At 42.6% G+C, this 25,440-nt stretch overlaps 1 protein-coding gene across 5 annotated transcripts in view; it reads left to right on the forward strand.

Annotated features, from left to right (window-relative positions):
- The window catches only part of EDNRA (endothelin receptor type A), a 49,177-nt gene extending 25,571 nt beyond the window's left edge, over window positions 1-23,606 (forward strand). Inside the window, exons 3-9 of one of the 5 annotated variants that reach the window (XM_012726957.1) lie at window positions 234-361; window positions 11,014-11,212; window positions 14,880-15,032; window positions 18,891-19,024; window positions 19,476-19,584; window positions 20,696-20,794; window positions 21,145-23,606. In XM_012726957.1, coding sequence (XP_012582411.1) covers window positions 234-361; window positions 11,014-11,212; window positions 14,880-15,032; window positions 18,891-19,024; window positions 19,476-19,584; window positions 20,696-20,794; window positions 21,145-21,285 — 963 coding nt within the window. In that variant the 3' untranslated portion in view covers window positions 21,286-23,606. Of the gene's footprint in view, window positions 1-233; window positions 362-11,013; window positions 11,213-14,879; window positions 15,033-18,890; window positions 19,025-19,475; window positions 19,585-20,695; window positions 20,843-21,144 lie in introns of all 5 variants that reach the window. The other 4 variants (XM_012726958.1, XM_012726959.1, XM_012726960.1 and 1 more) reach the window with 4 other exon arrangements.
- Window positions 23,607-25,440: the final 1,834 nt, after the last annotated feature.

Here is a 25,440-nt window from a genome sequence, read left to right on the forward strand (position 1 = left end):
TCCGTCTCTTCTATTACTTGTCTCACCCTCCGGATCTTTCCAGATAAAACAATTGCTGAGGCTCTGAATGTACATAGTATTGTATATACAAATAGAGAGATGATGATGATGACAGTATTTCTTGCTACCGTGAAAAGCACATGACGAACACAGTTGCGCAGCTCAGGGGCAGAAAGACGTGTCTGGGTGCCGGTGCCAGCGCCCATCTCTGACCACCGTGTCTCCTTTTGCAGCTGCTGGCGGGACGCTGGCCTTTCGATCAGAATGACTTCGGCATGTTCCTCTGCAAGTTGTTCCCCTTTTTGCAGAAGTCCTCAGTGGGGATCACCGTCCTCAATCTCTGCGCGCTTAGCGTCGACAGGTGATGTGTTTCTTTCCTTTTCCTCTTTTGTCCGGTTTAGAAAAGTGTTGTTTTTTTTTTTTCCCCCTCACACACACAAACAGAAGGAAGGAGAAAGAGATGACAAGGCGGCTTGAGAGTTGACACGTTGGCCGGTTGCTGAGTTTAAGTGAATTATAATATTGGCAGCCTTGCTCTTCTGTTTAGAATTGTTTTCATAGTGGTGAACAATCCGCCATCTTTGGCGTTTTGCCAGTTAGAATCACTGGGCTTCCGGATGGCAGCAAGGGGAGAAGGATCCTATCATGGGAAATGAACTTCGGAAAGCCATTCTAGAACATGCAGATCCTGTGTGCTCAATGGCAGATGCCTCATGGCTTGAAAGAAGACACTGTTCAGCTGCAGCTATTGGGCTGGATTAGGCGAGCTGGGTGTAAGCAGAAAACGTGGTTTGGTTCTTCCCTGTGCTTTTATGAATGCCCAGAATGTTTCATGATTTTAAAAGGACATCATGAAGTACACCTTGATTCAATTCTGAAAGGTCCATCAAGTGTCTCTTAGTCTTTCCAGAGTTCTCCCTAAACATGGATGTCAAGACTTTTCTAAAGAAGTCCTTCTGGGGAAAAGATAAATACCAGATGGTCTCACTTATATGTGGAATATAGAGAAACCAAACAAAAGGTCAAGAAAAAGTCAGAACTAGCAGCCGACCACAGAGCTGAGGCACACAGCCAAGGAGTGGCAGGAGTTTGGGGCAAATGGGGGCAGGGGTGTCTATGGGGATGTTCCATGGGGAGTCAGGGTGCTGGAGAACTATGGAGACTACAACAAATGTTTTTTTTTTTTTTAAAGATTTATTTATTTGTGCATACAGAACTGGGGTGCAGGCCAGAGGCTCAGGGGCAGTGAGAGGCTTCACCAGAGACAGAGTGGGGAGCAGAACAGGCAGATCGACAAAGTACACTGCTGAGGGGAGCAGCAGGCGGGTCAGGAGAGGTCTGCCGCGCCATGTGGTCACCTCCGGGGCAGGCGGGAACTGAACTCATGTGGAAGCGGCTTTAGATTCTCAGTGCTGTGCTTTAACCTGCTGCACCACCAGGGAGGGCCCAACAAATGTTTTTTAAGAAGTAGTCCTTCTGAACGCCACGGACTTCTAGATTGCATTTTCTTCACCTTCTAGTTTCTACACAGGATTTATAAAGAATGAAGTTAGAAACTCTCTGATACATTCTCTAGTCTCATTTACATTGACTGTAATCTTCTGCAAATGCTATTCAATGTGCTTTCCAATTGGTTTCCTGCAATTTAGAAAAGGCTTCCACTTCTATTTCACACTCTTGACAATCTATCAGAGAAGCTTGAATCCTGCTTTCACGAAGAACATTTCGTGTTTGTCACTTTTCTGGTATTTATCATTTACAGTTAAATGTTAGGACCAAAATTGTGATTGCTAAAGCAGGAAATCACTCATTTCATTAGTACTTGAAAATTATAATGGTATCCTCACTCTAAATTTATGATTGTAACAGTGAAACTCTAAACACAATGTCCAGTAGTGTTATTAAAACTAAATGGATTGCCAAAAGGAAAGCAAAGAGAACACGTCCACTGTGTTTAAAATACAGGGATGCTGTTGGCAAATTTGCTGTCACTGTGAGGGAAACACAAGGTACAAATCAGCTTGACCACTTGGGAATGGGACTGTCAGCCATCCTTAGGAAAGTCTGAGGCCGGCATAAGGTTTTGTGCATCCTCTCGGAGTTTAAGAGCATGGAAATATGTGCCCACCATAGGTAGCCGTGATGTCATTTCCACTTGATTAAAGAGGATGCTAATTATGATCCTCTTCGAAACTAGGCACCTGTAATCTGGGTTGGATTCCCCAGTGAGCTGCCCACTCCTAACGTCCCGACCACCTGGTCGGTTCTCCTGGTATTCAAGGTGGTGCTGGCTAAAAATAGAAGTCTTTAAATTCTGCCTATGATATTACTAGTATGTGTGAATGTTTTCTGCATTTATCAAGTTGTATATTTAGTGATGTGACTATGTATTCTCACTGAGCTATACAACTAGCTGTTTTTATTAAAATATAACTCTAAAATTCATGTGGGGAAGAGAAATAATCATGATGATTTAAAGAAGAGTTATGTGTCCTAGACACACACTTTTTCTATATGATAGTTTTAGATATTCTAAAGCGGCGGCATTTAAAACAAAGGTGTACACAAATACTAATATGCTGAAAGGTCAGTGGTAAAGCCAAAAACACATGCTACAATACAAGAATGTGGAAGGTAGGCTGAAATCATGGTGTGCATAAGGGGGCAGACAAAGATCCAACAATAAATAGTTCTAAAGGAAAAAAGCACATTGAAGTCTTATGCTGTATATCAATAATAACCATTTCTTGAGTATTAGTATGTATGAGGTTCTATTAAAAAAATAGAAGTTATGGGCCCTCCTTGGTGGCACAGTGGGTTAAAGCACAGCACTAAGAAGCTAAAACCGGCCCTCCCTGGTGGCGCAGCGGATTAAAGCACTGCACTGAGAAGCTAAAGCCACTTCCGCATGAGTTCGATTCCCGCCTGCCCCGGAGGTGACCACATGGCGTGGCAGACCTCTCCTGACCCGCCCGCTGCTCCCCTCAGCAGTGTACTTCGTCAATCTGCCTGTTCTGCTCCCCACTCTGTCTCTGGTGAATCCTCTCACCCTCCGCATCTCTGGCCTGTACCCCAGTTCTATATGAATAAATAAATAAATCTTTAAAAAAAAAAAAAAGAAGCTAAAACCACTTCAGCATGAGGCACAAGGTGCAGCAGACCTCTCCTGACCCGCCTGCTGCTCCCCTCAGCAGTGTACTTCATCAGTCTCCCTGTTCTGCTCTCCACTGTCTGGTGAATCCTCTCACCGCCCCTACACCTCTAGCCTGTATCCCAGTTCTGTATGCATAAATAAATAAAAATGTTAAAAAAAATAGAAGTTAGTTCATTCAATGCTTACTACCTTGTGATATGCTGTAATTATCCCCCATTTTATAGATGAGGAAGCTGAGGTTGAAAGAGGTTAATGGAGACCAGTCAGCTACCAACTACAGGAGCCCGTAATCAAATATAAGTCATCTGTGTTCTTAACCATAATGCTCAAGTGTGTAAAATACAAACCATAAAGCAGTAGAAGAAAACAGACTAATATCTTTTTTACCTTGAAAAAGAACTTCAAAATGTTAGTAGGAATTATTAGTGTATTTTAGGATATACATTTTTAAAGAATTAAGATAGATACAAAATTAAAAAATAAGCTAGATGTAAGTTAGCTGAGATATCTGCAGGAAAAGCTACCACACATAGATAGTCTTGGTGTTTAAAAGGACCAATAAACAGTAATTAAAATCATAAGACATCCATATATAAAGGGCATGACCATAAAAATCAACAAAGAAATTTAAGTGACTGACAAGAATGATGTTCACATAATCAAAGGAGTCCTAACTACAAGGCATGTTTCTCAATATCTGGTGGGAGTAGAGATTTCAACAGCCCTTCTATGAAGTACAATCCTACAAATTCTTTTGCCTTCGGACTTAGTAATTACAGTGTCTGTTCTAAAGAAGCAATCCAAAGTTTATGCACAAAGACGTTCTTTACGAGATTACTTATAGCAAAAAGTTGAAAGCAATCTTTTACCCATGTTAAGGAAATGGATAAGGATGTTAAATATAATTTAAATATGCAGATAATGTGATTATCAGATTCCTTTTTAAAAATGGGATGCACATTATTCGTAGTTATGCTTAGGAACTGAGCGAATGGGGGGAGGGTTGTAATGAACTTCTACAAGAAAAGAAAAATCTGAAAGTTTATTTGATTCTATTATCTGTTCCCCAATTTCCTGATGTACCTTTTGCATTCTGGTCACTTGATTACCCTCATTCACACCAGCTCACCCCATGACATTTGTTACTGCAAACGCTAATTTTCTTCTGCCAGGTAGCTCTAAAACACAGGCTCTTGGAGGTGCGTTGAACACGGGGTACAGAGGTGGGGGCGCATAGAGAGAAGCACCTCCCGAAAGCCCTACTGCTCATCATCGTGTTTGGGAAAACATCATTTTATTTAAAAAAAAAAAATCTTTGTCCCAAAGGCCCAAAGGTAAGGTTAAGGGGTAGCAGTGATAATGAGCCTAAGGAACGACTCATCGTGCTAAAAGAGCTCCCAGGAATCTTTTTTAATATGGCAGCTATGTCTCATCTCAGATTTCTTGTTTTGGGGGGAAATTGTGAGTAACTATATATCCAAGCCTACACCATTTCCTTTTTACCGGAAATGAAGTAACATTACAACATTATATTATATAAGTAAGTTTCAGGTGTTGATTATTAGGAATCTTTATAATTGCTTTACTACTGAATAAAGAAAAGAATCGTACTCCATCACTGAATAGAATGCGCAGAGGCTGTGGGATACCTTAAGATTAAACAAAAGGTCTAGCTTCTTCATTGCAGCTTTTTGCTCTGAGTAAGGTGAACAGGCAGCAAGAGAAAGCATCTAACTTGCTCCAAAATGAATGAATTTTCATTAATTTAAACTATGGGCTTCTGTCATCATCATCTCACCAATTCCTCCTTCAATTTAACTTTTATTTAGTTTTATTCCACACCTTCAGTCACTAAAGAGAAAAATAAAACGGAATCTCGGTAGAAAAAGAGAAAATTTACAAATTTGAACCCCCATCCAGCTTATCTTTGAAATAGTTTTTAATGCACACAAAGGCAGTATACTTCTGCAACGAATGAATTTTTCCCAGCCAAATATGAACAATGATTCATTACCAATAATTACGATAGATATTGCTGTCTGCGGGAAGCAACAAACTTCCTGTGTTACTGGAGTTTGGATGGAAAGAAAGGAGAGAGGAGCCAGAAAGGGCATTCAGCACTGTTCTCTGTGCAGGAAACTGTGGTGGTTAAAGTGGAAGCTGACTAGGTCAGACCAGTAAAAACATCCAGGTACCGAGCCAACGTGCTCTTACAACTGCTGGTGAAGGAGGCTGGAAAAAGAAAAAAAAACTATTCTAGCACCTAGTTCAGAATAACATGTGACTAGATACCTGGAAAGGTTACAACAACCTAATAAGTTTGATATGCCTTGAACAACAAAGCTACGGTCAGTTCTTTAGGTTGCAAGTAAATGTGTGTTCTCAGTGAGAATCTCCAATGTTGATCCTAATCTAAAGAGCACAGAACTGGTTTTCAGAAAGACCTCCTTTTTCTTGAGACTTAGACCTTGTTGTTGTGTGTCACCTAACAACAGTGAGGACATGAAGGAACTGGCAGGGCTGGAAGAGAGAACCTGGGGACGATGGACCTCAGGAACTCATCCCGGGTCTGTCCTTGGGTGCCCAGAGCTGGTCATGCTTTTATCTTAATTCGACTACCTGGTTCTGTTTAAAACCACCCTTTTTTGCTCACCATGATGCAGAGCCAGAATGTGGAGGTTCTGCTCCTTGTCACCTTGACTGGGGTCCCCTGGTGGACTTCAGCTGCCAGCTGAGCCTGTCCCAGGGGGCCACAGCTCATGTGCCTGGAGCAGCTGGCAGGAGCAGCTGGATGCAGAGCTGCTCGTGCCGTCCAAGGCCTCTGGCTCATTCTCTCCACGGCCCAGGGCCACAGGGCGGGATGCTCAAGCCCACTCAGAGACCAGGCCCAAGAATGGCAAGGTGTCACCACATCTGTCCTCATTTGTCAAAGCAGGCACCGCCAGCCCCCTGAGGGACCACATGGGAGAAGTGTTAAGGCTTTAATTAGCAGCTCTCTCCATCCACCCTGCCTGCTACAAAGTTGCCTCCAAGTCTTTGTATGGTAGGTGGTTTGTCCATCACAGGAAGATCCCGGAGCCATAAAGCATCACAAGGGTTCACCTTTGCGTTAAAGATGTGCAGAGGAGAACCTGAAAGGAGCCTTGGAAGGATTAGGTCTGTCCTTAAATCATTTTGGCCGGTATAAATTCAAGTGTAGGAGAGCACTAACTGGCACTTGGTAGAAACTTTTTTTTCTCCTGAAGAATATTTTCTTTATTCTTTCTGTTTAAAATTGTATTCTTTTTATTGCAGTCATTGGCTTACAATGCTAGATATCATTTAGAGGTATGGGTTCACACCTTTCTAGTTATATGTAACCACAACACACTGACCACCCAGGCAAACATGGTCCTTCACCAAAGTCCATGATGACCCACTTTGCTCCCAACCTCCCAAGTTCGTCTTCTGGTAGGCTCAATTCTACCACTAGATTTCTAAACTCTGTTTTGGTTTAGTTTTGTCTGTTCCTTTGGGTTTTTCGTGCTATATTCCCTCTTATCAATGAAATCATACTGTAATCTTTGTCCTTCTCACTTAGTCCCCTCCATTTTAATTCATGTTGTTGCAAATGGCAAGGTTTCATCTTTTTTGCAGCTGAGTAGTATTCCACTCATCTGTCATTGGACACTTAAGTTGAGAAGTATTATTTTAGGGTACTTATGGTGCTTTTCATTCCCTTAATTCCTTGGTCCCCCTCAAAAGAATTAATACATGAAAATTCAAAAAGAGAAAAAATCTGAATGTACAAAAATATTTATAGGCATGCTATACACAACCTTGAAACACTGGATAGGAGGTGACCTGAGAAGACCTTAGAATGTGTTACTGTCTTGTCACATTTTGTAGTCAATAAATTAATTAAGTTTTCATGCCTATGTAGAAACATGACAATATCTAAAATAAAAGTGAATACAGCTGAAAATAAAATTGCAATGACTAAGAGTATTATATTTATTTATTTATTTATTTATTTATTTATGTATATATATATATTTATGTATACATACAAACTATACTTATAAAGATAGGCATGGGCAAAGAATAAGAAGAAATAAGAATGGATTCTGTTGAAGTAATATATCTGAATTTAAATTTTATTTTATACTGTTTTAAAGTACATTCAATAATAATCTTTTTCACTTCAATGATTGTCCCAATCCATACCTTAAGATGAAAACTCTTGCATTAAATGCCTCTGGTCTTGAAAACATGTTTCAAATCTATTTATAGATGTACACAGTAAAAATATATATATATTTCAACATAAATAAAACTTGTAATTTATTTTATTTTGGCATTTCACATGACAGGGTACGAGGTGATGTCATGAGAAAAGACTCCCCTGGGAGCTGGCAGACCAGAGCCCCAGCCCAGTCTCCCCAAGTTCACTGAAGACCAGGCGGAGATCTGGGTGCCATGCTAATCCTCAGGTTCCCAACCAGAAGAGAAGGGATGAAAGATCAGCCCCAAGTTTCCTTCTGATTTTGGTTTTTGGCTTTCTTAGTTTGGTTTTGGCTTTTGGTTTCTTGATCTTTGATGTTAGTATTATAATAGCATGAGTGTACCTATCTGTTGCCTAACTCAAGACTGATTTGAAAATGAGAAAATGTTCAGGTCATGGCCAGTAAAAAAGAAAAGTCTGATAAGGAAACAAAGCACACTTCATGCTACATATATGTATTATTTGGCACCTTCTTGCTGCGGGCATGGTGCTTTTTGTACTCACAAAGCTGCTGTGTGGTGCTTATGTCTAAAAGAGGGGTGGGCAGAGACAATACACAAAGTAAATAAGTAAAATCTTTGATTAGTCATGTGACCATCAGCACCATGGAGAAACACTTATCCAAGTGAGACAAGGTAAGTTTGGAGAAAAGGCTGAATTCTAAATTGGGTGTTCAGAGAAGGCTTCTGTAAAAAGACCGCTAAAAGTGATGAAGCATCTCCAGGAATACCCTGGGATTCCCACTGGGTGGAAAAGCATTTGGGGATTTGATCACAGGGCTCACGTGATTGACTCACATTTTAACTGCTCTCTATGGTCACTGTATTCAGGACAGACTGAGGGAGGGCAGAGAGGGCACTGGGAGACCTGTGGGAAGAAGCGCTGGCAATGGCCCAGGCAGAATGGGAACAGGTGAGACAGGGGAAGTGGCTGCATTGGGTAACTGCCATTGGAAGGAAGAGGTTGCAAGGTTTGCGCAAGGGTTGGATTGTGGTAGAAGAGAAAAGGGGGGATGCACTTTACCTTCAAGATTTTAGGCCTAAGTGGTTGAGTGGAGACAGGAAAGGCTGGGATCAAGGAAGAAAACCAGGACTAACTGGGATGAGCTTGAGTGCCTCTCAGATACCCAAGTGGATAGTTCAAGTAGGCAGCTGCATGTACAAGCTTAGAGTTACAAGGGAGGGTGTAGGCCAGCTCGTGCATTTGAGAACTAACAGCATATGCACAACTGAACTGCTACTGAAGCCTCGAGACGGACAAGGTCACTAGAGAGTTTAGATAGAAAAGCCATCCAAAACTACAGAAAAACCAAACACGAAGGATTTGAGGAGTGGGCCCAACCCAGCCAGGGAGTGGATGCAAGGCAATGAAACCAGGAGAGGGCAATGAAGCCAAGTGAACGCAGCATCCCAGAGAGGAGGGATTGTTTCAGGCGTATCAGCTTCTGGCTGCATCTGCGTGTGCAGATTTCCTGTGACAAGGAAGATGTTGGACACAGATAGATAAAAACACTGACTTGCCTGAAGACTGGTGATTACCACACCTAATGAGGAGAACATATTTGTGTGTGCATATGAGTATTAATACATTATGTTCCAAATAGAAATCATTTTTGTAATATCTAATGCTTCTTATTCCCCACACCTGTTCCCACCCCTGTCATCACACATGATTCTTTTTAATTGCTCTTATGATGTTTTTTCCTTCCCATAGACAAGGTATCAAGACTAAAGTGATTACAAATGGGCATTATTATAACTCTCAGCCATGGGGGTTAATGAAGAAGCAAACTGATTATGAATCATTTGCTAACCTGGACACTAAAAACTACTTGTATGGCTGTTAAATGTTGGCTCTAGCCTGGATTATAGACCTACAATATTCTGAGAACTCATGGCACAAAATACTCATCATGAGAACATGGCGACCACATTTTCTTATTTCAACCACCTTCTCTCACGAATCTTGCCTAAGAAATCTGGCCTCTTACCTCTTTAGAGATAAAGTGTTTTATTTAAATCACCTTTCCTGATAACTGATTTAAGAGGAGAGAAGACAGATGAAACTCACTGATAGTCTGGGATACAGACATCCAGGCTCCATTCCCTTTACCTTTTACTGGATATCAGGAGCCAGTCTAATAAAGCTAAACAGAAAAGTAAACAGAAGCAGAAAGCAAAATAAATAGCAGGCTTTACCCCACTGGGATTAAACATAAATTTTAAAATGCAATCTTGGCTATGTTGTAAAAGGATTTTCTTGATTTTATTCCATTCTGAACTAATGTGGACTTTTTTTAGAGAATCTTCTTGTGCACTAGTCTTACCCTAAAAATATTTTGCAAAACATTTCTCCAGTGAACTCGCTTTGTATTTATCATATACTTTCATTGTGCTTACCAAATCTATAGGTTCTAATCTACAGGCCACTTCAGTATAGAACTTGGGAGCATAATTCCTAGGAGCTGTGTTTTTTCTGATATACCCTGTAGATAACCTGAGACATAACACTAAATATAAGTGATAAGAGCTCATCTTGTAGGAAATGGGTAGCTTGGAGCTTGCTAAGTTTTACTGACTAATCTTCCACAGTAAGTCACAAGTCCTGCAAACCCACAAACACCTGTCTTCAATGCTTTAGTCTGTTTTACAGCCTTCTTCTGGCACTAATAAAAGCTATAAAGAGAATGTTTATTTTCCATTACAACAGCAACAAAAACTTCAAGAATGAAGCCACAAAAATATCATAGCACAGAGCCTTTCTTAACAATAAGTCTAGGACCAGTTAACACCAGACCGTCCAAGAACAAAGTTTCTGAAACGAAACCTTTCTTAGATTTAACATTCAGATGTGATTATAATCACCAAAATATCAAAAGAAATAAGTGAAAATATGTAATCACAATTGCTTAGCAATTGTTTTTTGATAGAAATAATTGTTCAGTTAGATTACTACCTTATTACTTCCAGATGAACAATTCTTTTCCATTGGACTGTAAATCCAAAGGATTAGGAAGCAAGGTGTCTTTCACTCAGTTTTATACACCCTAGCACAAGACAGTAAAGGGAAAGACATGGTCATCCCATCATGTGTACCAGAAATATTATTTACTTACTAAAACTGCCATATTTTACAAGCCCACTGTGATCATATTTTGTAGAGGGAGAAAATGATGACTTCTCCGGGGCCAGTAGTCACATGACAGTCTCTAGATCCATTTCATTGATAAGATGCAAGTGTTTTCCTCAGTGTGTAAAGAAATAACTCATTACCAGAGAAAGCAGCAGCAGCTTTTCTAGATCCCTCTCCTCATCTACGTTTTCTCCCCTCCAAAACACAGGGGCACCTTCCTGATGCTGCCACATTCTAAATTCTCACAAGATTTTGCTAGACCCCAAATCTCTCAGACTTGTGAGGTAATCCATGTCCAAATTAGAACTCTTAGTAGCCCACTTGTTTTTGACACTAGTACTTTTGGAACGTTCCTAAAAAGCCAGTAGTCAGTCACTAGCCAGGAGAAGGAACTTTCCTGCATTTCTTATTTACATTTCATTGGAATGGACTTTACATTTCCTTTCTTTTCTTTTTTTTTCAGGTACAGAGCAGTAGCTTCCTGGAGTCGTGTTCAGGGGATCGGGATCCCCTTGATCACTGCCATCGAGATCGTCTCCATCTGGATCCTGTCCTTCGTCCTGGCCATCCCGGAGGCCATCGGCTTCGTCATGGTGCCCTTCGAATACAGGGGTGTGCAGCACAAGACCTGTATGCTCAATGCCACATCGAAATTCATGAAGGTACAAGAGTTCAAAGGGCACTAACCGGGCAGGGAGGAAGTCTTCACTGTGGTCCGCCAAGACACAGACCTGTTGCTATCGCTACAAAATAAAACAGCTGTTTTGTTCTGATTCTTATATTCCAACATAACTAGCTGAAAGGCACAAAAAATTCACTAGTTCTGAAACAATTGACACAGGTGAAGCACATGTATCTAGCGCTATTTGTTTTTAGAATACGGCACAATAATTGCTCTCGGACAGGCAAGCTGATATTTGTTACTTGGGAAAGTGGACATGGTTCATGTTTTTGTGAATTCAAAGGAAGTCATACAAAAATGTACTTATATTAGCATGGGTTCTGTTAACTGAAAAATAAACAATAGTTAGACAAAGAGTTTACTACTGACAGTTAATCAAGATAAGGGTTGGAGCCTGGGAAGCAGTCCAGCCAGTTTTATTCTATGAGTTGTTCCAATAAACGCAGCTTGAATTTCGTTTACATAGGTAAGAACAGTGAGTCACTAACATTGAAAATGTTTTATTCTTCAGAGGAGGGACTTCTAATTCTACTGTGGCCTTAAAGACACTCATGCTAGAAGAAGCAATGCACCATTAAATTTTATTCCTTGCTAATAAATGCTCTGCAGAGATGCAAAGGCTGAATACCTATTGTTAAATCTTTGTTTCTTTTTAATCTGAAAAAGCCGACTCTGCCTTTAGGCAACAGATTCCTGCGAATAGGATGAAGATTGTGAAGATGTCTTTGTTTTTTTGTTAGGCTGAGATCCCAGGGTCTACAAAATGCTAGGGGTCCCAGGATGCTTTACAAAATGGTTATACTCTATTTAATCTACAAATAACATAAATGTTATGTGTGTTTTAGTTTACAAATTCAGTTGCTTAATACACCTGACCTGATTCATTTTCTCCAAAAAGCTTAATCACATGGCTGAGTATATTGGAAACATATTTAAAATGCATATTTCTTTGCAAAACTAGCCACATGTGGACTGGGGTGGGGAGCAAAAGGATAACTATTTCTCTTAAATCAGCATAATTTAGTGCTTTGATTAAGTTTCATGCTGCTTGGATTGCAGCTTTAATCAGTTACAGACATCACAAGGTATTTTTTCAGAACGTGGAAAATTCATAAAATTAGTGGTTTTTACAGTTGACCAGCTATCCAACTTGGAAATTCTTGTTTTAAAATTTAAAATGTTTATAAAAACTGCCAAATGGGCAGCCTGAAAATCCAGGTTTTGTATTTATCTACTGGTTTTTTACATGAAGTCTCTCTCCAAAGTGAAAAACAAAGTAGACAGTAAAAGGTTATCAGAATTGGGGACTTGTGAATAAGCAATCTAGATATTCCTTGCTAAAACCTCAGCGAAAAGAGGCCCGACATAAAGACGTGCTCACTAGTCATTCGAGCTGGGCCATGTGAAGCATCTTGGGGGACAGCGGCTGAGACTCCTGTATAGAAGGTGGACACATCCCGGGGCTCTGTGAACAGTCTGAGTTTGAACCGATAATTATTTTAGGTCTCATTCCACAGCGTCAACAATCTCTCTCTCCTCCGGTTCTTTCTAATTTTCTTTCCCCCTTTGCTATCCCCATTCTTTACTACTCAGCTTTGTTCTAACCTAGATTGAAGGGGGTTCCCTGCATACCCCTGCTGGTGACATCATTGAAAAGAAATGTGTGACCCTTTGCCTACAGGCAACTGTCAAAGAGGAGGCAGGGGACTATTTTGGGGTCAACTTCCAGACCCCTGCAGCTGCTTCTGGGGCTCACACACCAGCCCATCATGGGGGCAGCAGAGGGAGGGTCCAAAACCTGCTGTGTCCCACTTGAAGGAAAAAAAAGAGTCCATCTTAATTTTTTTCTTAATTCAGGACTGAACCTCTCTACAGTATGATATGGATGGGAGATTTTAATGTGAACAGATCTGAACAAGCCAACTTAAACTGAAGACAGAATTCAGGGGGCTCTGAACTTGGATGGCGAAAATAAACTACTTCTTTACACTAACTTCTAATAGAAATGTATTGCTTCCTTCCATTATGAATACAGGCAACAAGTCACTGTACTATTTAAAGAATGGGTCCCCACTTGTTTTTTCACTAATCAAGACAGCAGACATTTTCATACCACATAGCAGTGGCATAAACTTAAAATATTGCTAGTGTTTACACTCATCATCGCTTCCTCATTCTGATCATTACAGCTCCCATCAGATTTGCCATTTTATTTGTTAATAAGCACATGTTTCTCAACCAGAATTTTATTTATATTTTGATAGCTCTGTTTTGAAGTGATCTTATCTATTACTTTACACACAGAGAAAGCATATCCCCAGAAGGGATTATAGTCCACCAGACTTCTTAGTGGACACATGGCATAAAAATAGCTAAGGCCCCCTGCCCAGAACTTCTGTCCCCAGGAGCCATTTATAGACTATTTTAACAGACATCTACAGATGTAGCCCACTGGGCCTCCTTCTATATTCAGAAACTGAGCGGCAGGGGGGTATATTTTACTGTGGGAACTGAGCTATCAAAGGGGCTGCATCATCCTTCATAAATAAACAAACGGGAGAAGCACAGTAAGGAAAGGGAAAGCATTTCTTCCCAACTTGGTGAGTTGGTGGGAGGAAGAATTTAGAAACAGGGTCCAATTTCCCTTTTCATGGGGTATTAACTTCTCTCCTTTAAAACACAAAACTGAGTAATGGTAGTATTTACAAACCCTGCTCACAAGAGATAAAGTGAAAGGGGCCTTCAGATAAGGGCCTGAAGGTCTCCAGGTGGAAGGTATTAAAGGCAGGGCTGTGGGTGCTGACTGAGCGGCCTGGCTGGGTGGGCCACACCACAGGCCTGCCAGGGAGAGGTCCAGGCCAGCCCCGGCCCCGAGAGCCAGTCACAGCCTTTGCTGTTTCTCACCAACTTGTTCTCCTGAGAACTTTAACAGCAACAGTCAACAGCAAGCCAGTCAAAATTCTGAGACTCACCAGTAAATATATCTCTTGTATGTCTCAAATAATAATAATAATAATCCCACAATTATGAACATTGGAAGAGAATCCTTTTTATTGATTAGGGTTCTTCTATGGTATCATTAAAAGCAACTTCGGTTTATCAAAAAGGCCTTTATCAGGATAATTCTTTTTCTTTTCGATTGAGGTCACATTCTTTACATTGTTGTCTGTGCATCCAAAGTTTAGGATTCTGCCCCCCACCAACCATGTGTTGTCGCCACACTGCCCCCATCACCCAGACAGCCACATTCCTCCACTCCCTATATTCCCTCCCCACTTTGCTCTTTCCCCTTCCCCTCCCCCACAGCCCCTCTCCCTCCCTCCTCCCCCTCTTGTCGCTTCAGTTCTACTATCAACTTTCTAAAGGTAGCTCTGGAGGGACCTTATCAGGCCCCTTGTATAAGTGACACCAAATCAAGATAATTTTTTAATGCCATTTCTCATGTGCCATTAAAGCCGGGAGAATTTCTGTCCAGTTTCATGGAGCTCTGAGCACTGTCCCCCAAGCCTATCGCCACAGCTGGCAAGTATGGGCTGGCACACGGAGCATGAAACATATAGACCTTAGGCTCCCCGAGACACACCTTAGGCTCCCCGAGACACCGCCAGACTGTCGTACATTCTAAAGCCTGTCTTTTGCTCCCCAAGTTCTACCAAGATGTGAAGGACTGGTGGCTCTTCGGGTTCTACTTCTGCATGCCCCTGGTGTGCACTGCCATCTTCTACACCCTCATGACTTGCGAGATGCTCAACAGAAGGAATGGCAGCCTGAGAATCGCCCTCAGCGAGCTCCTTAAACAGGTAACCCGATCCTGCAAAGCTGCTTTGCTCCAGAGGGCTTTGTCCTTAGCCTGGCCACCTACAAAGGAAAACAAGGCCTCCTAGCTATTCTCCTTATAGGTGTAGTAGGAGGAATTCCACTTGTGAAACAGGAGTCCACCTCTGTGAGCCAGGTTACCCTAAAGGCCCGACCCAAATGGAAATGCTCATTTCTTTGGCCAACAACATATTGAACACATGTGTGTCTGTACACTGAGCTGGGCTTGGGTGTGTGACAAGACAGAAGTGTGTGACTTCCGGCCCTACCTGGTGCAGCAGTCTTGTGGAAATAAAACACATGAAATAACTGGAAAAGAGGGCCACAATAGGTTCAGTAGTCTATGCTGTAGAAAGCCGAGGTGCATACAAGACATTTCCTGCAGAAATGTTCTCCCATATTCATGGGGGATGAGTGGATTGGGTAGGGAGGAATGGGAAGAGGTATTCCAGGTGGGCGGACAGGAAGCTAGGCTATGGGTTGGGGGCAATGCAGTTGGGGAATAGGAAAAGTCAAAGAAGCTCACTACAGCACTGTCTAAGGTAAGGCGCATTACAGGAAATTGTGCAGATAAGTCTATTTTGAAGGGTCCAAAAACTGGAAGGAATCTGAACATGTCAGTGGACCACTGCTGTTGGTTTTCCCCAACAGAACAGATGAAGGCCACAAACAGGACAGGTGACAGGCAGAGCAGACGGAACCGGACAGGTGACAGGCAGAGCAGACGGAGCCAGACAGGTGACAGGCAGAGCAGACAGAGCTGGACAGGTGACAGGCAGAGCAGATGGAGCTGCGCGTTTATAGGGCAAAGCGGATGCTTATTCCTGCTGCTCTGTGACACTGGGCCAGTGGCTTGATCTTTCTGAATTTCTACTTCCTCATAAAAGGTATATAATAATATACCAAGGGGATGAGCTAACGCCCATAAGAACCCAGCTCAAAAGATTACTCAGAAACGGTTGAGATATATATATATACACACATATATACGAAGTCAAAGAGTAAAACTTGTATTGCAGGTAAGTTCTGTCTCAACAGAGGACACCCAACCACACCACAAGTTAACATGAGTGGTTGGTGGAGTCTTAAATCCACCCCATGTAATTACCTCACAAGCAGCAGTATCTCTTTCCAGCAACCACAGTGATCTATCTGAGCTTCAGCTCCTCATTTGTAAATTGGGCATCGTACTGCGATGATGGAAATCAAAGGGACGACTATGTCAGCACGAGCTTTGCAAGGTCCACCACATTATCCCCGCAGCAGCTATTATCTTCCATTGAAATTTAACAGGAACATTATACTGAGGGTAACTTAGCTTGGGTCTGAGTATTTCAGGTGTTCCAGATGTGAGACATATTTTGTAATTTTTACCTCATTCCTGTCACGCAGGAAATTCACTGGGATAGATTTGTGGGAAACAGTCTCTGCAAGGTTGATTTTGCATGAGCACCATGAGTGAGCCCACTGGAGCTCCCAGTCAAAGCTACCTGGGAAGGATGTGGACAGGGATGGAGCAAACACAACAGGATTTACACGGCATTTGTGAATTTCTGAAGAATGTTAAATTTGGCCCCGCCACCCGGAGACTGGAGCCCAAGGCCTGAGCTCAGGCAGCAGTCACCCCCTCACCTCACACTCAAGGCAGTTCAGGGTCTAACAGCAGGAAGCAATCAGGCTGGATGGCCTTCAGGGGGGCTGTGGGTGCATCAAGAGAAAAGCCCCACCCTCTTGTATAACATCCCAGAGGACTCATGCCCTTTCTATCTGCGTGCCTTTTTCCAAATTGCTCTTCATTTTTATACCGACCGCTTTTATCTCTCGGTGATTATGTTTGGGTACAGGCAGCAGAAAAATGCAAAATAACACGGAGTAGACCATGCAGGGGGCTCATCATTCTCCCATAGTAATAAATCCAGATGTTACTGGTTCGGGGGTGCAGACACCCAAGGCCCCAGCTCTGTAGTTTCACTGAGCTCTCCTGGGGTTACCAGGCACCCAGCTGTGCACACACGCTGCTTTCCAGACAAGCCAGGGAGCCGAAAGCTCACCTTCGTGCGGTTGCACCCAAAGTGGCGTGTCCAGAAATCACGCCCGGCGATTTCTACTTCACCTGGTTGGTTAGAACTGTATCGCCTGGCTACGCAGCCTCCTTGACACCATCACAGAACCAAGGATCTTATTAATAGCAGGGAGAAGGGAAGACTAAGCCCCGGCTAAGCAAATACATTTTCATTACTATTACTTTTAAAAAGGGTTATTCTTCTCAAGGATGTGCTAAGGGGGATAGCCTTTCTCCCAATAACTCTGTTTCTCCTTGTCTGCACACACTGTCTTTCTGGATGCAGAAAGTGGCCCTTTAAAATGAACTCCCAGTTTATGCTAAGCAAAAGAAATAAGGCGAAAGACAAATACCAGATGTGTAATATAAAGAAACAAAACAAAGGAACAGACAAAACTGAACCAAAATAAACCCTCAGGAATCTGAAGCGAAGCTATCAGAGGATGAGGGCTAGGACGGAGGTCGGGGGGGGTCTGTGGTGCAGGCCAGTGGGTGCTTTGGTGATGGGTGCAGTGTGGTGACATGCAATTGACGAGGGGAGAACCCTAGGCCACGTGCAATATTGCAAACCAGCTTTACGTCTACTGAAAATGATCTAATGTAAAATAAAAATAAAGGAAGGTCCCCTCCTTTCTAAATCCTTCCTTTATTTCCCTCCATCATCGTCCAGCTTATGTATGCTCTGAAGTCATACCCCAGCTGAGCCAGTAACTCTGAAAGATTAAAGAACTCCCAGTTCTTTGGATCCAAGTAGCAATTTATGACAACCGTCCTGAATTCCTTTTCAATAGCTCTATTAATCATGTGTCTGTACCGCAGGGTTCCCACACATGATGACTATTGCTTCGAGTTGAAATACCCTTCCAAACCCTGCTTTCAATCAGGTTTATTTTGACATGAACTGATTGCAGTTACAGACAAGTTGCATTTTACTTCCTAGTTAGGCTTCCAAGCACATGTGCTGCAACATCAAACACAACACACACACGGAACTGGCTGCAGACCTTCTCTAACCTATGGTTTGTCTGATTCTGTGCAGATTCAAAAGCATGGAAACCTTCCTTGGAAGTCAGTCCCAGGTCAGCATGCCCCAGGTTTTCTAATCATCATTGCTGATAATCCTTCACCCACATGCCTATCTGTAAGCAATATATCTTTGCAAATGGCATGTCATTAACAAAAGAATTTTAAAAGCAAAACGTCTCAACACTAGCTTTCTTTAAGATCGCAGATGGAGGAACACCTGACCTCACATTGTTTTGTCTTTTCTTTGTCCTATTTTTGTTCTTGTTGTGCAAATGTCTTGCAACTTTGTCCAGCCTCTATCATGCTGGGCTCAGGCATCTGGCTGCCCTGGCACCCCCATGATAGGTAGGTACCTGTTGCAGCAGCTTTTAGCTCATCTTTTCACACACATGCACGCCACAGCTCACTCAGACTCGGCCAGGCTTGACACAAAGCCACCAGTGTTCACCTCCGTCCAGCCACTGAAACTCTGTCCTAGCCACAATAACCCCTAGGAGATGCCCAGTCCTTTCACCATGTGGACAAATACTGAACCTTTCTTCATGTCGCACTTCTGAGGCTACATGTCAGTTACACTGCAAAACCAAAAGCTCCTTAGCAACTCCTTAGTTAGACAGTCGGACTCCAGATATTGAAGGAGTGAAGCATTAAAAGCAGCTGTGCTGGCTTCAACTTCTTCCTCAGCTACTGTTTCCTTCTGGGGTAGCAAAGCCCTAAACGTACTAAACTTACTTTTTTTCTTCTTTCTTTTCAGCGTCGAGAAGTAGCAAAAACGGTTTTCTGCTTGGTTGTCATTTTTGCTCTTTGCTGGTTCCCTCTACATTTAAGCCGTATTTTGAAGAAAACTGTGTATGATGAGATGGACAAGAACCGATGTGAATTACTTAGGTACGATCCTGTGTACCCATCAATAAAATTGCGGTTTCTCTCATTTCTCACACGCGTAGTCCTTCTACCAAGCCAGCTAGTTACCTTCTCATTAGCCCTGAAAATTAAAACTGCAAACTTGATTATTTTTCATTAGCTGACATTGCTCGTCACCAGTCCCAAGGTATGTGTGAACCGTGCCTGTAACCTGGCCGCTCCCCTCCTGAGGCCGTGCGTTCAGGTTAGACCCGACCGAGTGGCAGACATAATCTGGAAATGTTCTTCAGAACTGCAACTGCCATTTACTTAAACAAGCACCTTAGAGAAATAAATCTGACTGCCGTCTAGAAGAAATGGCTCCTGGCAAAAAAAAAAAAAAAAAAAAAATGCTTATTCTAGGGAGAAATGCTAGTTAGCATATTTCAAAACCTGATTTTCTAATGATTCGCCTCTGTTCCTTTTTTCTTTCTAGTTTCCTGCTGCTCCTGGATTACATTAGCATTAACCTGGCCACCATGAATTCGTGCATAAACCCGATAGCTCTGTATTTTGTGAGCAAGAAGTTTAAAAACTGTTTCCAGGTAAGACTGTTCTGCAAGTATTTTTAAAGCCCACTAAATAAGTGTATGAAGTACCCAGTTTGTAAACATTCTTTCTATAGTTACTTGTAAATATTCTTTCTTTAGCTGTATGTGTCAATAGAGAAATGAAAATCCTATTCTGTTATCCAGAAGGAAGGTCAGATTGTCAGCATTACAGAAAAGCAACACCTACTGAGGAAACAACATATTCAGTGGTTGAAATAAAAAGAGCTAACTTAATAAACATGCCCATGTTAGTTCTGCCTTAAAAAGAAAGGTTCAGATGTGAGGTCCGGGCCCCAGAGGGTACAGACAGTCTATTCATGCCTCACACTGACTTCAGACTTAACCAGAGCCTCAACCTAACATGGACAGTGTTGCTATGAAATCTCTTGCCTAATGCTGTTTAATTGCATATTTAATAAGAGACTCGTCAAGAAAAGCACATGTCTTGTTCTGGAAGCCTGAACCACTGGAACTCCATTTGAAGTCAGGTTCCTTCTGTTCCCCGGAACTTCCCTGCAGCTAAGCTAGCACACATCCTCCAGAAGCCCATACTCTTCTTCTTAAACTGTTTCCGCTTCGCAGAAGGACTATAGCAGACGGTTAATTCTCACTGGATTCTGTTATCTTTGGCCAGGATGTTTAAGTTTACTTCATGGTGCACGTTAGGAAGCATAGCACATAGGTCAAGGGTGCAGGCCTGGGAGACAGTGGTCCTGGTGCACCCCAGCTCTGCCCTTGCTAACTGTCAAGCCTAGTCTGGGGGGGGGGCGGGGAGGAAGGGGGTGGAGGGCCCTCCTGCTTCCTCAGTTTGCTCAGTGGTCAAATCAGATACTAAGAGTAGCAGGCTTCAGCAGGTTAATATATGATAAAGCTTAAAGCAATAATAAGCCCCCAGTACAAATTCATGTTTGAAATCCACTTAATGTTTACAAATCAAGAAATGCTCTGCTTAAGTAAGACAGCCTGGCATACAGGCCGTAATTAACATTATCTAAGCTGGGGTTGACATCACTCGCGATTAAGTTACTTACTGACAGGAGGGGGAGGGAAAATCGAGGTACAAACTCAAACACTAAATGCATATGTTCACTGCTCTTTTAAAAAGGCAGCATGCCCGGGAGAAAGAGCTCCGAGTTTCAATTCCAGTTCTGCCTTCTGTTTCCAGTTGCTTCCAGCTCTGGGCCTCTCTGCCCTGGTTCCCAAGGTGGGGAAATGACCCCTGCCCTCGAGGCTGTTGTGAGCATCGGAAGAGGTACACACAATGGCACGCCCTGGAGGAACGCCAGCCCCCAGCCCTCGTCCACCTGTGTCCCCCAAATCATCCTCTCCCCCAGCAACAACACTGCTTCCTGCCCCTCTGCTCAGTGAATACTTTAAAATGAGACACGAGGGCTGGGTTCTCTGCCCTGGAAGGTCAGCTTAGTTTCACCCCAGAGGCCCAGGCTTCCTCTGGATTGTGGGGTGTGTACACCTTCACCACAGGGGAACCCCAGCCTCTGCTAGGCTGGGAGAGGTCTCTAGGCTCACGTGCTTACAGTCTGTGCTTCCCCCCAGTCTTGCCTCTGCTGCTGCTGCTACCAGCCCAAAAGTCTGATGACCTCGGTGCCCATGAATGGTACAAGCATCCAGTGGAAGAACCACGAGCAGAACAACCACAACACAGAGCGGAGCAGTCACAAGGACAGCATCAACTAGAGAGCCTCGGGGACCCAGATCCATCATCCACCCAGTCCCGTCGGAGAAGAAGATCACACAGCTACAGTGTCACCGGAGAAGTCTTCACGCAGCCTTCTCCCCCCGTCACCCGGTCTGACCCCAGGACAAATGTTTTCCCAAATGTTGGAGGGGCGACCGGGCACACCTGCGATCCCGGGGACCTTCCTTCTTTGATTTCTCTGGTTGCACACTCCACGTGTTCCCTTTAGCACTGAAAAATGGTGGGACTCTCGGGAAGGAGACTGATAAATCGACAAAAGGGTATTTATAACTTTTGCATGAAAACCACCTGTCAAGTGCATGACCAGCTTTTCAATCACAGACTGAGATGAAGTCACCTTGATTTGAAATGCCACTCAGTGCCAATGTTCTCAAAGTGCAAAGTGGCCTTTAAATGAGTGAGGTTATTTATATATATATTTTGCAAACGAAAAAAGTGAAAATGTATTCAGACTAATGTTTCTCATGCCACTATTTTACTTTTAAAACGTACATTTTTAAGCTGCAACAAACACAAGCACTTAAAAGTTCAGATTGATAACCACATCTGGCAGTTCAGTAGCTGCTCTGTAAAGAATTTTCCAGAACCTGTACTTTCTTTTCTTCATGTTACTTCATGTTTTGATGTTAAATTTAAAATTAATGCTTGAACCAAACAGTTCTGTTTTTCACAGGCCCGGTCTTGTTAATGTAACTTTTTAATGTAATATTAATATCATGTACCAAGATTTAAATTTATGTATCATTTAATTATGCCCGAGACTTTGAGTCTCTGCAATGCATGGAAGTCTAAAGCACACCTAAGAGAAACAGATTGAGTGATGTTAGAAGAGTTGGAAAAAATGCAGTTTTTTTAATAGTGGTAACAGGTATCTATATGCACATGCATATTTCCCTGTATGCATGCACAGCTACATATTTGTGTAAACATGTGTGTGTGGACTGTGGGCATGTGTGTGCACATATATTTTACACCTATCACTGCATCCTCTTGATTTCTTTGTGAGTGTTAATGAGCAATAAGACTTTTTCAGTCATTCCCTTTGCCAGAGAGGAAATTTCAAAGTGGTGAGCTGAGTGTATTTACCCCCCAAATCATGCCCCTATGGATTTATGATGCTTCATTTCTCTGGGGTTCCAGTATGAACACAGCCCCTCACCCACCCCTCACATGGTCACCATTTCAACGGGCCCACAAGTCTTGTTGGGCATTTTCCAAGATGTTTACAGACTGCGAGTAGAGCAGAAAAAGCTCTTTTACTGTGTATATATAAATATAAACAATTGTACATTCTTTCTGCCAGTTTTCCTGTGCTGGTCCCTCTGGAATGCATCTGTGTGTATGATATGTGTATGTGTGTGCTGGTATGTGTGGGCTTACGATAATCTAAAAATAATGCCTGTAGTTGTGCCAAAGCACACACTCTGAGTGGCATCTAGGTGACTCTGTGGTTTTAATCTTACTGTGTTTAAAATGTGTGACTATGTGACCTTCACAAATGGAATACGGGAGGCAGCATGAAAGAAGACAGTCATGGTTAATGGTGGGGATCACAGCTGGATGAGTAAAGCAGTATTGGGTTGTAATTTTTTATTTTCTATATATTTTACATCATTCTTCATTTTTATACAATGCATGATTTATCATCTCGTATGGTTGGGTTGTATTTTTTTGTCCTGTGCTGGAGCAGAAGTCATAAAGGTTGAAGAATTATATCGTCCCAGGGCTCAACTCAACATGCTGATGAAATGATCTATTGGGCCATATTTTAGCACAGTCAAGTGAGCAATGATTTGAGGTCCAGTTGCCCTGATTGTTGGGCTAAGAAATACTGTTCCTTTCTGTGCTAGCAATCACCTTTCATTACTCCTCTGTGCCTCATATCTAGTGATAAATGCCTATAAAAAAAATGGTTCAAACCATTTTGTTTAGACAATTGTCTTTTTTTTTAAGGTGCTTTGTCTCTTGCATATGGAAAAAAAATGTCTTTTTTAGGTTCAGGAAGTCATAGATTTCTGAATAACCACACAGGCTTCAACGTGCATTTTGTTTATGGACCAGTAAAGTAGCCGTGTTTACCAGTAGGAATGTTGCCAGTTTCTACCTTTATCTTTTCAAGTCATCTGTAGAAATGAGCCAAAAGCCAAGACCCTGCATTAGCAGTGGTCCATAAGTATAAAATAAAAGTTTACAGAAGCCTTCAAACACCTCTTCATTTGTACAGAGTTCTTCAGAAAAAATGTTTGTTATAAAATGCTTATTGCAGCATAGCAGGAGTATAATGGACCAGGCGAGAAAATAATAAGAATAACAAATAGCCATATACCAGAGACATTTTGTGGGGGGTGGAGTGGGGGATGGACTCAAAGGGGGGGAGGGGGTAGGGAAGTGCACAGGACTATGGTGATGGCACACGGGTGACTCGGTGATGGGAAACCCATGGGGATTACAATTGAGATGAAAAAAATGTACAAAATGATGTAAAAAAAAAAACTATTATATTAAAAAAAAATTTGGAAAAAAAATGCTTATTGCAGACCTCGCCCCAATAACACTAGGTAGGTAATTATACTTTCAGATAGATGCTTCCTAAATGTGCCCTGTTCTCAACCTACTTCATCACACCGAACGCTTGTTCATTCCTTCCTTCATCTTTCCAGTGAAATGTATTGAGCATCTACTATGTCCTAGTGGTTCTTTAAGGTGCTGAGGATATAACAGTGAACAATTCAGGCAAAGTCACAGAACTTGCATTCTAGAAGAAGGCTTTGGACAACCAGTTCATAAATACTATGCCAGGAGGAAAACTAGAGGAAGAGAGTCCTGTCTCCAATGTTGACTTGACACCCCACGTGGAGAGCTACAGCGAAAGCTAAGTTGATGTCCTCCTCACTGAGCTGCCCTGTCATTCCTCAGCTTATATGGTAGTCTCCAGAAAAGACAACACCGAAGGGCTCATGCAGACATGAGAGATTTCTCACGACACTACCTCATGCGGCGGTAGAGACTGACATGTGCCCTGAGCTTACCTGCAAGCTGGGGAACCAGGAGAGCCATGACATCATCCAATCTCTGCAAGGGTCCGTAATGATGTGGCCCCCAAGCTGAGGCCAAAACCAGAGACCCAGGACTTGCTCACTGGTGTTAAGTCCCACAGGCCAAAGGCATTAGAACCGCAAGTGCCAAAGTCCCAGGACCGTGGAAGACGGAGGAGCCAGCTCAGGAGAGACATAGAGAATTCCCTGTCCTCTGCCTTTGTTCTCTTCTGAGCCTTTGGTTAGGATGATGCCAGGACATTGCTGAGGGTAAATCTGCTGTATTCAGTGTAAATAATCTGTGACAATCTCTTCCCAAAATACCCTCACAGACACACCCAAAAATGGTTTACCAGCTCTCTCAGCAGCCCCCAAAGGCCCATCAAGTTATATACAGTTAACTGTCACAGCTCAGATTAAGATGGCTCCATCCTCTGAGTTACCAGGACAAAATGTAAATGTCATTTTCCATTTTCTCTTCTTATGTCTTATGCCCAAACCTCGAGACACCCTGACAGCCCTTTCTCTTCAGAATGCTTCCAGAACCCCTTCTCTCCCCAGTTCTGCCTCCCTTTTCTGAGCCACCACCATCCCTTGCCGGGATAACTAATACTGTGCCTGTTTATTTGCAGCCTTGCGAACAAACCCTCTACGTTGAGAGTGCCCCTCAAACCCTTTCAGTGGCTGAAAGATGTTCACATCCCCAAGCTAGGCCCCCAGTATCCTCTGGAGAGTTTTCCCAAAAGAGCTAAAGAAAGTAAGAGCCCTTCCCACTGTGGCAAGCCTGGGAGGCTGGGCGCTGCTGGCCTCACAAAGAAAGTCAAGGCAGAATGTTAGGAAGATGGAGAAGCGCAGCCAAGTCCCTGTCTGTATCTTCCCTGATGCGTCCCAAAGCCTGAATAAACAGCCAATATACTCCCTTGTTCTCCACTAGCTAAATCTGGCCTTCTTTGCTTACTGTATGCTCATTTTAAGACCATCTCATATAAGTTATTTTGACTTACCTGTTGCTGTTGTTCCTTAAAAGAGCGGGCTTCCTGGTTTTTAGAGCATGTTCAGGTTTACAGACAAACTGGAAAGTGCAGGTTCCCACTTGCC

The sequence above is a fragment of the Condylura cristata genome, unplaced genomic scaffold (genome assembly GCF_000260355.1).
Source record: "Condylura cristata isolate star-nosed mole 26May11 unplaced genomic scaffold, ConCri1.0 scaffold00018, whole genome shotgun sequence".
In the NCBI taxonomy this organism is placed as follows: domain Eukaryota; kingdom Metazoa; phylum Chordata; class Mammalia; order Eulipotyphla; family Talpidae; genus Condylura; species Condylura cristata.